Here is a 14,961-nt window from a genome sequence, read left to right on the forward strand (position 1 = left end):
TGACCGCGGGCTGGTGATCCTCCTACAGGGTGGTCTGGTCTCTTTAAGAAAGAAAGAAAAAAAGTTACAGAGACAAAAAAAAAAAAAAAAAAAAAACCAGCAGTACAAACCAAGCAAAAATGCCAGGAATGTAAGCTCTGCCAACCAAATAAATAAATAAGATGTGAGATACTTTATAATAACTGGACATGATGCATTTCCCAACCCTGAATAACTGAAAAACTCTCATTTCCATCAAGCCTGCAAATGTGCCTCGGACCCTAGTTTGGGTTGCCTTCTGGCTCTCGGGCAACCCTGACAACCTCCATCACCCAAAGTGGAGGACGGACCCCTGTGCCTGGAACTAAGAGCTGGGCTGCAGAGATGCTCAGACACTGAGAGTTACCTGGCTCGCTGTGTGTCCTGCCAGGGCACAGAATGGAGTGTGAGATTCACCAAGGCAAGGGGCCAAGTTCTCTTTAACTCCAGTCTCCCTTCCCTTCAAATAAGAGATCGGGGAGGTGTTAGAGAGACAGTTGTAGCCCCTATGAAACATTTCAAGGATCCCTTGAAAATTCTACAGCCATCAGGTCATTTTTGTTATTAAAGATCGGCCCTGTTTTAAGAGCTGCACACAGTAATAGATTTAATTCTCATAGCAACCCCTATGAGACAGAATGAGGATCGTACTCATTTTACTGATGCAGGAGCTGTGCACAGAGAGATTAAGTGATTTGTCCAAAGGCGCACAGCAAGGAAGTGTCAGAACTAAGATTCGAAGCCAGACAGGCTGGCTCCAGAGTCCCTGATCTGAAGCCCTGGGCTCAGAGTCACTGACGGAGCTTGGTCCAGGGGGGTCTGGAAGCACAGTGAACGCGAACAAGCAGCCCTAAGAGCCTGGCAGTCCTGCCCTTCTTTCTTGTCTGCACTGATGAAGATACAAAGACTGATCCAAGGGACTGGGAGAGGAACAGAGCTTCTTCCTGTCTCTAAGGACAATCCAGGTCCCCCGAGGAACAGACAGCCTTTCCTAGGGTAGGAGAGGAACTGATCCTTTCATTCTTGTGAAAGAGCGAAACATCCAGAATTAGAACTCTGCTCTTCCCTGGCATCATGCTAACCTCACCAAGGAGGTGGAGGGGGGAAGGAGAGGAAAAATGAAGTGGCGGGGGAATGCATTTGCTTTGGCACCCAGCTTCCACCCCTTCTCAGCAAACCCCACAACAGGAGGGAACTCCAAGGGACACCTGATGGCTTTGTTTGTCTTAACCCAGGAAAGCTCTGAGAACCTGACAATGACCTATTGCCATCAAAATGATACATCTCCCTTGACAGGTACAAAGAAAATTCAGTGCCAATGCGATTTCCAAGTATATGTTAATTTGGTACTTAAAGTTGTCAAAAATCCTGTGAGGTCCCAACACAGAAGAAAAGTGAATAAAGGTTCTTGATGGGATCCTAGCCACAGAGGCAGACAAATGACCTAGGACTCCTGCTGGGACACCAGCCTCCCTCCTGCCTCTCTCCTGCTCTCATACACTGGAGTAGAGAGGATCCTGGTTTAATTACTCAAACCAGGTAAATACCCAACTGGCTGTCTCCACGCATAAGAAACTAAACAACAATCATTCTGACAAATATTTATGTCACAGCTGTAGATAGAAAGCCATGTTGTGAGAAGTTAAATTTTAAACATGTCCTATATGGTCTGATGGGCAAAGCAAATCCCCACTTAGCCAGGGTCCTTTCCCACCAACAAAAGCAGGCAGCTCTGGTCGATGCTTCCTCCATCCTTGCACCTGCAAGCTTAAGTCTCAACTGAAGTTCCTCTGCTGAGCTTTACAGAGGCAACTTGCAGTATTACTCAAGGCGACGTACACCGAGAAGGTAAAAACAGGGACGCCTTTTGCTTGAGCTGCTGGCTCACTAGATAGTCTTAGGTGAGTAACTTACCTTCTCTGGGCCTCTATTTCCCTTTCTGAGATATGGGTATAAAATTTTCATCTATGCTACTAAACAGCCCGGAAAAAAAACTAACTGAAACTTGTTATTACAGTCTACGTATCTTTTCAAGTTTTTCTCTTTATTCTCCCCAAGATAGCACCAGAAAGCAAATCTCATTACCAGGAATGGCAGAGACTGCTCAATTTCTTTGATCCGCTTTTTTGTCGTTGTATTGAAAGGTTGCTGATAAAATCTAATCAGTGGCTTGAAAACCTTCTTTTGCAAAAGAGAGGCGCTGGAAAGGCATTTATTACAATGATGATGACTGCAACGCCAGGCCTCATTGTCCCCTTTTTACCGATGGGAAAGCTATGAATAGTTCCTTGCTCTGGGTTTATTGTTATCAATAACCAACAGAATAGAACCATATACTTAAAATCTCCGATATTTACAATATTTACAATATTTACTTCAATATTTACTATTAAATTATCCCCCCCCCAAGAAATGCCTCCGCTGTTTACTGTGATCTAAAACATGCGTTGCTAGGGGCTCTTTTAATTTCCCAGCACACCACATCCATTGTAAGTTCACGGACTGACATATCTACACGATATTTCCCAGACGACCACATCTGTCTCTTCCCCATAAACATGCACATAAACAAGCCATACTAAAGAAAAGGACGAGATCTATCTTTGCTGGGAACTATCCTTTCACTTCCTCTATACATGGCTTGAATCAATTGTGACTAACTAAATTTCTCCTGGCTGCCCTGAACCCCTGTACACAACTATCATGGCAACATCATTTCTGGACAGTAGCTCTATGCGTCTGAAACATCTCCGAGGTTCCAGTTCATCGCAGTATCCTTCTGACAACAAACGGGCTTAGTCTTGGGGTACTTCCCAGTGAGCAATACTGGGCTTGAATGTTAGGGAGTCTAAGAGGAAAGGACACGACCATGTCTTTATTACAATTTCTGAAGGATCTCCAAAGGACAAAAACCTCAGCTCGGCGTGTGTGGTGGAAGTTTAAAGATAAAGAAAGGGTTAAAAGAAGCACCTAATTATGGAGGAGGCAAAGAGGTGTTAATCACAGGGAGCAGCAGCTCAACTGATTGATAATCGAATAGAACAGAGCAGTCTGTTAGTGCAATTCATTATATTTTCCAGAAAGTCTCAGCTTCTCTCTCTACATCTTTCTATATACCTTTATCTCCAGAATCATGAGCCTCTAAGGACAGCTGGCAGCACCCTACCCTAAAAGAAAGCATCTTCTCTTCTCAAATTGCTCTTATTCCGGGAATTTTGGAAAGCAAGAGTCCATTAAATTGCCTAGCACCAAAAAATTGTGTTTTAAGACAAAATAAAATTTCTTTTCCATCCTTCTCTGTTTCGAATCCCTCACATCCAGGAGTTGGATAACACACCAACCAAAGACCCAAAGTCACGTCTGCTGTTGGGAGGTTTTCCCTCTTCTCACAGGTCTTTGGTACCAGGGGCCAAATTTATTGCAGATTAGAAAGATGGATAAAGCGAGTAACCTCCTTGAACAGAACTGGGATGTTTCCTGGAGTTAAGATGATCTTTTCCGTCCTCCTCTCATCTCCTTGTCCTCAACCCAGAAAAGAGGAGCTAGATAGCACAAGGACATGTGACAGGGGAGCTCAGGAAGGCAAGACATTTGAAAATGTGCTTGAAGCCCAGCCAGTTAGATGCCGTTTTGGCCCTCCGTCCAGCTCCAACACTGGGGGATGACTGCAGGGTCAGGGGACGATGTCCTCTGTGGCAGGGTCCACCCCCAACGTTAAGGAATAAGGCCAGAAGGTTCCCGCTCATTTGGTAAAATAAAAAAGCAGGAATGGGGGTGCTGGACATTCTATCAGCTTTTCCCCACTACTCACAAAAACACAGCTGTGAAAATAAATACCACCCCCCAAACTAGGGTCGCGGGCCACCAACAGTCCTCCTCCTCTCCTCTACCCCTCCCAGCTGCCACCAGCATTGCCCCCTGCCTGGAAAGGACAAGCGAGGAGGAAGAAGTGGAGGGGATCCCTGGCCAGTCAGCCAAGAGCTGGGGTGGGGGGCTTGGCAGTCACCACTCACCGGGGGAGGGGAAAAGCTCCAGATCCACTTTTTCCGTCTTGATGATTGTGAGTGTCGGTTTGAGATCGACGGCCGCCTTCATGGTGCCAGGAGTGGGGTACAGACAAGACTAGAGCAAGTTTGCTGTTATTCCTGTTGTTTTTCTTTTTAATAGGGATCGGTAACAAGGGAAAGGGGACCGGGAGATCGGACTTTCTTTCCTAAAATCTCAAATTCCCGCTGACTGCTGACTTTCCCCCGCGCCCAGAGATGAGCGCCCGGAACTCTCTCCCGGGTAGTTGGCACTTTGCGGGAAAAGTGCGCGCGCCCGGTCCCCGCCTCGCCTGCGCCCCGCCGGCTCCCTCCTCGCCCTCGCCCGGCTCCCTCCTCTAGGCGGGCAGCCGCCTGCGCTCGCCCTCGCCCTCGCTACCGAGCCGTCTCCCTTCCTCGCCCGCGCGCTCTCCCCTCCTCTTTGGGGCGTTGCTTGCGGCGCCAAGCCCCGGCCCAGGGTCTGCGCGCCCGGCCCCCTCCCCCAGGATCCCAGCGGGGGTGGGGGGGGGGGGTCGGGCCTAGGGGCGGGGCGACGAGGGGCGGGCGCGGCCGGGGCGGGGCCCGGGACCCGCGGCCAATCGCCGGCGGCGGCCCAAACCGAAAGGAAGGCGGGGCGGAGCTCCGCGCCCACTGTGCCCTCTGTACCCCAAGCCCAGCCGCCGGGCCGCTGAGGAGCCGCGCGCTGAGCCGGCTGGCGGCATAGCCCACTTGTCGGGCGGGAATGGCCCAGAGCAGGAGGGCGGGCTGGGTGCCGAGGCTGCACTGGCCCTTCGGGAAAGTCCGTCCGATTCTCCACGCATTCTTGAGGACTTGGTCACCCGCTCCCGCCCCCTCCCAGGAGCGGCATAGTTTTCCAAGTGCGTGTCCATCATTCATTCACAAAGACTGACACACAGGACGTGAGGCATGAGGCTGGAGGGGCGTGCGTGCGAGCAGGCTCTGGGGATCCAAGCCAGCGTCCTCAAAGGGCTCTGAGAATATTGGACTCAGGCTGGGTACTCAGGAACCCCCGTTCCTGAAGGAGCCTTAGGATCGTCAGAGCCCACCCGTGTCGTGGGTAAGAAATCAGTTAAGAAATGATGGGGGCAGCACTCACAAGCTGCCCTGGACAAGGATCAAGCCCAAGACAGCCTCCTGGAGACCCCAAAGCAGAGTCTCAACGTCTGTATTACTGGGAGACTGGAGAACAGGGCCCCCAAACTAGAATGAAGTCAAAGGCTTCCTTAAGCTTCCAGGCTCCCTACAGCGGTGGTTGGGTGGAAGGGAGAACTATAATTCTGTTCCTCTAATCATGTCACCATTGGCCAAAGTTTTTTCTTTCCTTCGACAGGTTATCCTCTATTAGAGAAAACCGACCACCTTATTATCACCACCATCTAGTGATGCAGAGGCTCTGTGCTTTCCAGTATCCAGAGTACATCATGGGCAACCATGACAATCACAGTACACAGCCCCCTCTCCCATCTGCAAAGTCCAGACGCTTCAGATACCACAACAGGATCCCGCATAATCGATGATCTACCACTGGCATATTGGTTATCATAAGTGGAGCTCATCGGTCTTCTTTAACAAATTAACCAGTAGAGAGGAGCAAACAGACACACCTGTACAGCTGGAGTTGGGCACTGCTATCTATCTTTGATGAACAAAAAGATTAAACATAAATCTTTCTGAACACCCTCAGAGAAAGCTATTTTTAATACTGTTTCCTGATTTTTAAGCACATGTTGAACTCCCACCTTGCCTGTAACTATAACATCTGCCTCTAAGTTTTAACACACTGGCTTACGGTCATCTAATTCCAGTTTTGTCCCCTTGAAGTAGTAGAAACTTAGAGGTCTCCCACAGCGAAGGAGGGAAAGAGCCAAGAACAGGAAATAAATCTCCGGCTTCTGGTTCACACTTGAGGTTATGCCCTTCCTCCAGTGACCAGAGGAAAGTATTTGCGTGTGATAATCCTAATTTTCGAAGGATTGTTATCATCCAGCTGTGTTTCCAAAAGATTCGGGAAAGCCACGGTGGCCCCAGACAACAAGAACAGACCCGTCTGATCCTGGGAAAGCTGGGAGAACCAGCCAATGAATGGATTGTACATTTACACATCCAAATGGGCAGCAAAGCAAAGGATCTTGAAACCATCCTGCATTACCAGCTAGGAATACATCAGCAAAAGAACTGTGCAAATCAAGAGCTGCTTTGGGGAATTTTGTTCTACTGATGTTGTATTAAGGAAAAGCTGGTGTTTTTCAGTCCAGGTGTGAGTATTCTATTTCAGACACAGCTTCCTCAGAGCAAGTCCTGTCTCTCCCCCTTGGTCCATTCCTTGGCTTTTTTCCCCCAGGCTAGCCTAAACACGGCTGCTAAAACCCCCCAAAATTAGACACTAAAAGAGCCCCACTGTGATGAATCCGTAAACACTGTCCACTCCAGCAAAGGGGGAATTGATCCCTTTAATTCTTCAATGATGACAAGCACGACTTGTCAATCATCCTTTCAAACTCAGTCCTGAAGCACAGAAGCTTCAAAAGTTGGACTGTGCAAATCAGGGAATTGGGTTTGGGAAACAGCCAGGGGCACCACAGAGCAGGAAAGTTACTCCTGCACGAGGCCAGTGGTGAATACTGATGTTATCAGACAATGTGCATCTAACCTGGGATCTGGCTAAAACGTCCCTTAGGACAAGGACCACTTAGAAGGGACACGTTAGAATATTTTTACGCATTTGGGATATTAATAATCCAATCAGGCCTGCAATGATCACATTTGATTAACCAGTTTCGATAATGAAATGTTTTTTCTCTGCAGGACACAAGCAGTTTTCTCTAAATGTGCTTATTGACTTCAGATGGTATTTCTAACTTAGCATGTCCTAAATCACGGTGCCTAGCCCAGGGACTGACACATTGCAGATGCTCGATAAACATGCGTTGACCAGACTTCCTGGTCACCAGGGGCTTTTACTTTGCCACCAATGCTTTCTAATTCAAAGGTTACGTGAGCTTGATACACTATGGCTTGTGAAAAGGAACTAAAGATATGTCAGCCGCTCGCCCCAAGTCTGGCCTTTGTCCCATACCTCAGAGCAAAAGCTCCATTGCCCAGCATTCTTGTCCACTCAGCTTCAATTGTGTCTCAGTTTCCCGACTAACAAGACAAAATCAGCTGAGCCTGGGCTTCCATCCCCTTGGGCAAGTTGTTTCAAAACTACATCTGATTTTTTTTTTTTTTTTAAGGATAACAAAGATAAAAACCCATGCGCCTACCACCAGCTCAAGAAATACCATATAGCAAATACCTTTGAAGCTGGTTATTTCTCCTTCCCAAAGGCAAATGCTACCTTGAATTTGATGTTTATAATTCCCTTGTCTTAAAAAAAAAAAAAAAAAAAAAAAAAAACAATTATTGGAGTTCCCACTGTGGCACAGTGGGTTAAGCATCAGGCTTTGTCTCTGTGGCAGTTCCGGTCCACCGCTAAGGTACAAGTTGGATTCCCAGCCAGCTGCAGGGGGTTAAGGATCCAGCATTGCCACAACTGTGGCATAGAGACAGCTCAGATTTGATTCCCAGCCCAGGAACTTCCATATGCCGAGGGTGTGGTCCTGAAAAAATTTTTGTTTTACCGTGTATGTCTGTATCTCTAAACAATACATTATTCAGTTTTGCTTGATGTTGAACTTTTAAAAAAAAGGTCTCCATCTGATTTTTAAGGTACTCAAGAAAAACCAACTAAAGAACGACTTTGTTTTGGCTTGTAAGGCAGCAGCCTGCACCTCCTGCACTTTGGAGAAAACCGATTTGAGCTCTCAGACTTTCCCAAGACTTAAGAGAATCACATCCAGCAATTGCTGAAACTCCTTACACTAGAAGCATCATGTCAAAAGGGTTAAGAAAAGACAACAGGAGTTGAGTGACGGGGTGAGAAGTTAGATGTTAGTGATATCAAAGAAACAGTCACATCTTTACAAGAATTCCCTCAAAAACACAGAGAATGCAAAAAACATAAACTTGCTCTTTCATACGCTTCCTTCAATTTCACCCCAACTTCAGTAAGAAAGAAATATAAAAATACACCTAATTTTAAACAATCCTGGAAAAGAGACTCTCCCACTCCAGGAGTGTGCTACAAAAAGTTATCTGTCTATTTCCTGCATCTTGAACGTCAACAAACTGAAGAATCGCTGAGTTTTGAGCTAAAATATGCTTTATTAGAGGTAGGTGCAAAAACATTCAGACCACTAACGGCTGATCCAGAACAAGTTTATGACTCACAGATGTTGATTTACTGGTTCAAATGTAAGATTGAAAAAAAAAAAAGGCCTCGATTAACAACCTGCCCGCTTTGCGTTTGTGGTTGTTTTTCTCTGAGAAAAAGGCAACAGTCCCCGGCGCACACAGCAACAGGCTTCTAAAGCTTAACTCTAAAGCAAGTGGTTTCTCTGTGATAAGTTGAGTCCCTGAGAAGCACAAGGCGGTGGGGTGGGGGGCGGTGGAGGAAGACGCCTGAGGCTTCCATATCTACCATTATCGAGCTGCCATAAAATGGAAAACTGGAGAAAATGAAAAGAACTCTCTTAATTAAACTCTGATGCCAAAAGGCCTTAGGGTCAGTTCAGGAACCCAAGTGGGGACTCAGAGCTGTGCTGTCACTGACTGCGGGCTGCCTCTGTGACCTCACCAAAGCCACTTAACCTTTTTGTGTCACAGCCTCATCTCTGTTTCAGGGAATAAAGTCACCCCTGGCTCTCCCGGACCATGTAATACAGACTCATTAACTATTGTTTAGAAGGTACAATAAACAATGAGCGATAAGTTAGGAGGGAAGCGGGAGGAGAGGGTGGGGAGGCGAGGGGAGGACTGGGGGCCTGTTGGCCCTGGGAAAGCTCTCCATGATAAAACCAAGATGGGATGGGGTCATGTAGGCTCTGGAACAAGGCAGATTCGAATTCCAGCTCTACCAACTCACCAGCTGCGTTTCTACACCTGAATAAGCCTGAGCCTCCTCCATTCCTCCCTGTTTTAAAGTCGGGTTGTTTGGAAGGATTTGATGAGAGAATGAATGCAAAGCATTTAGTGCAGTGTCTAGTTCAGAAAAAGAGCCCCATTAAAGTTAAATCACTGTTGGAGTTCCCATCATGGCACAGCGGAAACAAATCCAACTAGGAACCATGAGGTTGCAGGTTCAATCCCTGGCCTCCCTCAATGGGTTAAGGATCCGGCGTTGCCATGAGCTGTGGTATAGGTCGCTGATGCGGCTCAGATCTTACATTGCTGTGACTATGGCATAGGCTTGCAACTGTAGTTCCGATTAGACCCCTAGCCTGGAACCTACATATGCTGTGAATGCGGCCCTAAAAAGAAAAAAAAAAAAAGTTAAAATCATTGTTACTGCTCTTAAGAGCCAGTAAAAGGTAAGACATCGGAGACACCACATAAAAATCTTCTCTATGGAGTGGCGTGGATCCTCTCTTTGCCTGAGCTGTCTTCTGGAGAGAGACAGACAGTGATCATGCCTAATTGAAAAATCTCCCCGAGCCCCTTCCTCAGGTCCTGATGTGGGAACCTGCCCAGCTTTGGCCTCCCCTGAGAAATCCCAGCACTACCTGATTGGGAGAGAAAGCTGCAGACTTGGATTTGTTTTAAGAGTCACAGACAAAAATAAAAATAAATAAATAAATAAAACACATCAGGACTTCTCAGAGTGGCTCAGCGGAAACAAATCTGACTAGCATCCATGAGGACGCAGGTTCAATCCCTGGCCTTGCTCAGTGGTTTCAAGATCCGGCAAGGCCATGAGCTGTGGTGTAGGTCACAGACGTGGCTTGGATCTGGCGTGGCTGTGGTGTAGGCCAGCAGCTCCAGCTCCGATTTGACCCCTAGCCTGGGAACCTCCATTATACCACTGGTGCGGCCCTAAAAAGACAAAAATAAAATAAATAAATAAATAAATAAAAGTCACAGAAAAGCTACATTTCAAATTCAGACAGAAGATCACCTTTGGAGTGCCTCTTTGCAGACACAACCTTAGGTCTTGGCTTCGTCACATGTTCGAGGTGGATAGAATCTCATAGAGACAGTCAAGTCCTGCCCTCCTCTTTCCAGAAGGAAAAAGTGACTCAGAGAGTAAGTCATTCTGCCCAAGGCCATGCAGCCCGGAAAAGACAGCAGCGGTTCTAGAAGGGGATCTCCTGATCACAGCTCTTCTCCAGGCATCACCTTGGGTTGCATGGATAGCACGCTGCTGGGGAAATCACTGCCATTCAGCTTGGCCTGTTCTCAGACGCTCTTGAGAAATAAAGGAGGATACAATGTACAGGAGAACAGATAGGTGATGCCTAGAATTCTCAGTTTCTAGAAATCTATCAAGCTCCTCTGCACCGGACGCTGTCTCTGGGCAAGCACACTACAGGCTAACCACACTAGCATTCCCCCTGGGGAGAGCTTGGCGTGGGCTGTAAGGAGAGAAAGGGTCTGGGTTGGCTCTATTGCCGTCTGCAGTTTCTTTAGACTGTAATTATGAACCATTCAGCTGCATCTGCAGCCCCAACAATGTGGGATGGATGGGCTGCATCCACGGAGCAAGCGACATTTTAAAATCTACCCGTTCAGACATCACGTATTCCTTCGGCAGCAGCCCAGGCTCTGCTCATGCCAGAAGGAGGTGAGGTGCTGCCCGGCGTAGGGTCCAAGGCTCCGTCCCCACCACGGTCAGCATGCTTCCTCCAGGCGAACTGAGCTCATTTCTTGGGATTTTTTTTTTTTTCCTCCTTCCTGGGCTTGGATCGTGCAGATTACAGGCTACCCCATGAGCCTCTGGGTATCCTGTATTTGAATTCCAATTCAAGTTGTCCTAAATTGGCCTCTGGAAGAGGTCAAGGGATAATGGCATTAGCACAAATGACAGGGGAATCTACATGGTCCTTAATAACATGGCAGAAGCAGAGACCCAAGCTCCCAGCAGGGAGCTCAGAAGCCTCGGAGCACAGGATCCCAGCCCCCTCCCCAGGCTGCAGGTGGCTTCCTCTGGTGGAAGGCTAAGGCCTTCCTCTGATCTCACCCTGCTTTTCTCTTGGGTTACAAAGACAACACCAGACTTCAAAACAGATGTTCTTTGCAGTTGTGGTCTGAATCTCAAATTAAGATAATTTCATTGTGGAATCTTCCCCTTTCTTTTCCCCTTTTCATTTTGAAACACCAAGTCAATTACCCCAGAGGACCAGCACTCACCACCTGAGAGAGGAAGGAGCAGAGGTGGGGTGGAGAATTCCTCCATCCGGCTCTTGGGGCTGGAAGTTAGGCAGAGGCAGCAGAGAGCACTCTCAACAGAGAAATAGCTCTGAGGGGAAAGGGGAAGGCGGTACAGATGGAAACAGGAGAGGGGACCTTTGCCGAGAACAGTGGAAGGACTGGGAGGCGGAACATGAGGAATAGATCCCAGGGATTCATTCTATGTCCTTGTCTTTCTGGGACTTAGATCTTCAAGATTCCAAAGTGAATGTATCCAGTACCTTCACAGAGCCAATTTCATGAACCTCCATGGCGAACGATCAAGGAACAACACTAATACAAATCAATAGGAAGACCTCAAGCTGGAAGAGCTGCAAAGGAGTCAGAGCAAAATGTAGGCGGAAGGATACCCAGAGGTGGTCGCGGAAGGATCCCTGGGGCATGGTCCCGGAAGGATCCCTGGGGCATGGGCACAGAGGTGGCAAAGGCAGGTCAAACTGAAAATCTATACCAAACACAGAGGTTTGAGAGTGCATTTCTCATTGTTTCCTTGACCCGGACAGTTTCTATATATAAAGAATTTTCCTCCCCATCCCCACAAGGTCCCCCTTTGGTTCAGCAGTGGGAGCACACCCTAGGCGAATATCTAAATCTGCACGTCTGCCTTCTATGCTCTCCAAAGGCAGTGCGTAGTTTCTGTCATATCTTTGGTGCTCAACTCTGCGCAAGACTATAGGAGCTCAATCAAGTATGCACATTATTTAATTAATGAACAAATAACATCCTAATTCCAAATGTGTCTCTTGCACTGAAATATCAGGGGTTTTTAATTTTTTTTACTTTTTTGGTCTAATGTGAAGTTAAACAAGGGGACTCTTTTCCAACTGAAAAAGTCTTTGATAAGTTTTCCTCTGCTCTTCTCACACCTGCCTGCCATGCCCTTCATGGAAAATGTTGCTTAAGGTCACCATACTCATTTTATTTTTCATCTGTGTGCAGACAGGTATCATTTCTTGTGTGAAAATGGCACTTGGCTTACCACAAAGTAAATCAGTTGTTTGGTTGCCATCTGAACGTTTACACAGCAGACTGTTCAAACTGTCAGTAGCAGTCTTCGGGAATTTCTGAACTGTTAAGTTGAATCTTTTGTGTCACTGATTATTCTGAAGGTAAGATGTGGGATCGCTCTGTTATTCATGAGCTAGGAGAATAATGTATGAAATGGACCCAATTTTCTCCATCTTTGTGAGAAAGAATAGTTAAACCCTTTATCTGGAATCCAATGCCTGTTCCAAATCCCCCCTATCTTCTCAAATTGACTCTAACTTTTCAGGTCCCCAGAAGCTATGCATTTTTAAAATTTGTTTGCCCATGATGTAGGCAACCCCTCCAGTGAGGATGGGGATGGATGGGGAGGAAATGGGAAGGGAAAGGGCAAGGAATGCCCACGAAGATGCTACCACCTAGCAGGTGGCACAAGGACAGGTAAAGAAGACCTAACCTCTCTCAATGGCTGGACCCTGGCAGGCGACACCTTTGTGCCCTTAATTACTTATACTTGCTGATAGATAATGGAAATGTTGCAATGGAAAACCAGACTGGGGAGTTCCTGTCATGGCTCAACAGTGGTGAACCCAGCCTAGTATCCATGAGGATGCGGGTTGGATCCCTGGCCTCGCTCGTTGGGTTGAGGATCTGGCATGGCTGTGGCTGTGGCAGTAGGCCGGAGGGTACAGCTCCGATTCAGCCCCTAGCCTGGGAACTTCCATATCCCATGGGTGTGGCACTAAAAAGCCAAAAAGCGAAAAAAAAAAAAAAAGGAAAGAAAGAAAAGCAGACTGATTTGAAACCACAGAAACCAAGGAAATATGTGTTTGGTTAGGGTCGACCATTGCTGCTAAGCGGTGATGAGAATCAGGAACACACATAATTTTACATCACTTCCTCCAGACCTAGTTCCACATCATTGGCCCAAGAAAACACAGAACGTGTCACACTGAGAACATCATACCAGCCAGGAAAGAGCATAATAGTCTGTGAGGTGAGGCTGGCATTTACCAGTATCTTACTCAGGAATTTCTTCTTATCTTACCTTAAGCATCCTTCAACCCAATGTCCCTGTGTCCAAGTGACTATACCAGGAGTTCCCGCTGTGGTGAAAGGGTGAAGAAGCCGAACCAGTGGCTTGGGTTGCTATGGAGGTGTGGGTTCGACCCCTGGCCCAGCAAAGTGGGTTAAAGGATCCGGTGGCAGCTGTTGCTTGGATTCAATCCCTGGCCCCGGGGAACTTTCATATACCACTGGTGCGGCCATTAAAAAAAAAAAAGACTGTTCAAATCCTCCATTTGCCAATGCTAACCCTAGAAACAGAGGAAGTAGACAGCAGAGCCCTTTTTAAAGTCCTTTGCTGTTTCAAATCTCTTTTTGAATGTGTACAGTCCTGAAAAAAATGTGCACAGAATCTGAGTTTCATAAACATGCAGGAACATAAGTCCATAAAAACAACTCTCGGGTGGCCAGAGTAATTAGTCATATTTAGAGTGTACTGAGCACCAAATATGCCACTGACAGAAAGTTGACAGTTGAAAAACAACCTCAAGAAGGGATATGTCAACTTCTCCAGGATTACAGCTCGCATTTAATTCTCTGTTCTTCGGGGTCAAAGAGATGAAGGCTTCTTTAATTTACAAGAGGCCAGCTGGGCGCACTCTGCACATTGCCTCACCCCTCGCCAAGGAGTCAGAATGCAGTGGATGGTCCCGGCGATGACGCATGAAGTGGAGCAGACCCCGGCTCACATCTCATCTATCTGGATTGGCTCCTGTACAACGAAAACCTTTCTTCCTCCGAGCTGATGAGGAGGCGAGAGGCACATCCCGCATGTGTGACGTGCACGAAGGCGCCATGTAATCAGTCGGGGCCAGGGAAGCCCTTTCAAGCCTTCAGGGCTTGAAATGATAGGTCATGATAGGTAAGGTGGAGAAGGAAGAAAGTGGAAAACAGAGAAGTTATTTCTTAATGGAAATGTATTTCATCAGATGGATCAGAAACATGTGTTCTCCCCAGACGAGGAAACCATCTTGAAAGACTTCATCACAGAAAGGCTTTGGGTGGAAGGACCACAAGGGACCGGCTGGGGAGGGAGGTGGGCGGGCCAGCTGGATGGAGCTGGCAGCAGACTGTGGGAGGAAAGGCAAACGGCGGTTGCTTCTCTTGTGGCAGGTTCCCAGGAGAGAGCCCTTTCCAGGAATTAAAAATTCTCAATAATGTTCAGAATTTTTAAAAATCTAAAAGATTACGGACTTTTCTTTCAGGGAATTCCAAGCACTGAAAGAGACCAGATGGCTGGCAACAACCCTTCCAGATCCAGGAAGGACCCAGCATCCACGTACTCCTCATTTTTAGCAAGCTAACATTTTCTCTCCTGGAGATTTTTTTTTTTTTTTAATTGAACTGAACCAGAACTGAGGGGTGGAGGTAAGGACACAACTCCAAATAAATGTCCCTGCTTCCAAATAGCCCCTACAAAGTCCTGCAGGTTTTCTTTTTACCAGATCAACTCTCAGGCTTTGGTTTCCTAACTACAAGGAATGCACTTGAACTCTAAAATAACTGAGGAGGCAGTGGAGTAGAGTGAGTACAAACACAAGTTTGGCAACATATAGACAAGAGTGCG

The 14,961-nt window shown here is 47.1% G+C and overlaps 1 protein-coding gene and 1 long non-coding RNA gene across 7 annotated transcripts in view; one reads left to right on the forward strand and one right to left on the reverse strand.

The window, feature by feature from the left end:
* The window catches only part of ETS1 (ETS proto-oncogene 1, transcription factor), a 134,917-nt gene that overhangs the window by 63,376 nt on the left and 56,580 nt on the right, over positions 1 to 14,961 (reverse strand). Inside the window, exon 1 of one of the 6 annotated variants that reach the window (XM_021101986.1) lies at positions 4,032 to 4,521. In XM_021101986.1, coding sequence (XP_020957645.1) covers positions 4,032 to 4,113 — 82 coding nt within the window. In that variant the 5' untranslated portion in view covers positions 4,114 to 4,521. 6 annotated transcript variants of the gene reach the window in all.
* LOC110255458 lies at positions 1,793 to 7,457 on the forward strand. Its single transcript, XR_002335735.1, has 2 exons — positions 1,793 to 1,919; positions 5,392 to 7,457. It is a non-coding gene; the product is annotated as an uncharacterized LOC110255458 (long non-coding RNA).

This window comes from Sus scrofa, chromosome 9 (assembly GCF_000003025.6).
Source record: "Sus scrofa isolate TJ Tabasco breed Duroc chromosome 9, Sscrofa11.1, whole genome shotgun sequence".
Classification (NCBI taxonomy): Eukaryota; Metazoa; Chordata; class Mammalia; order Artiodactyla; family Suidae; genus Sus; species Sus scrofa.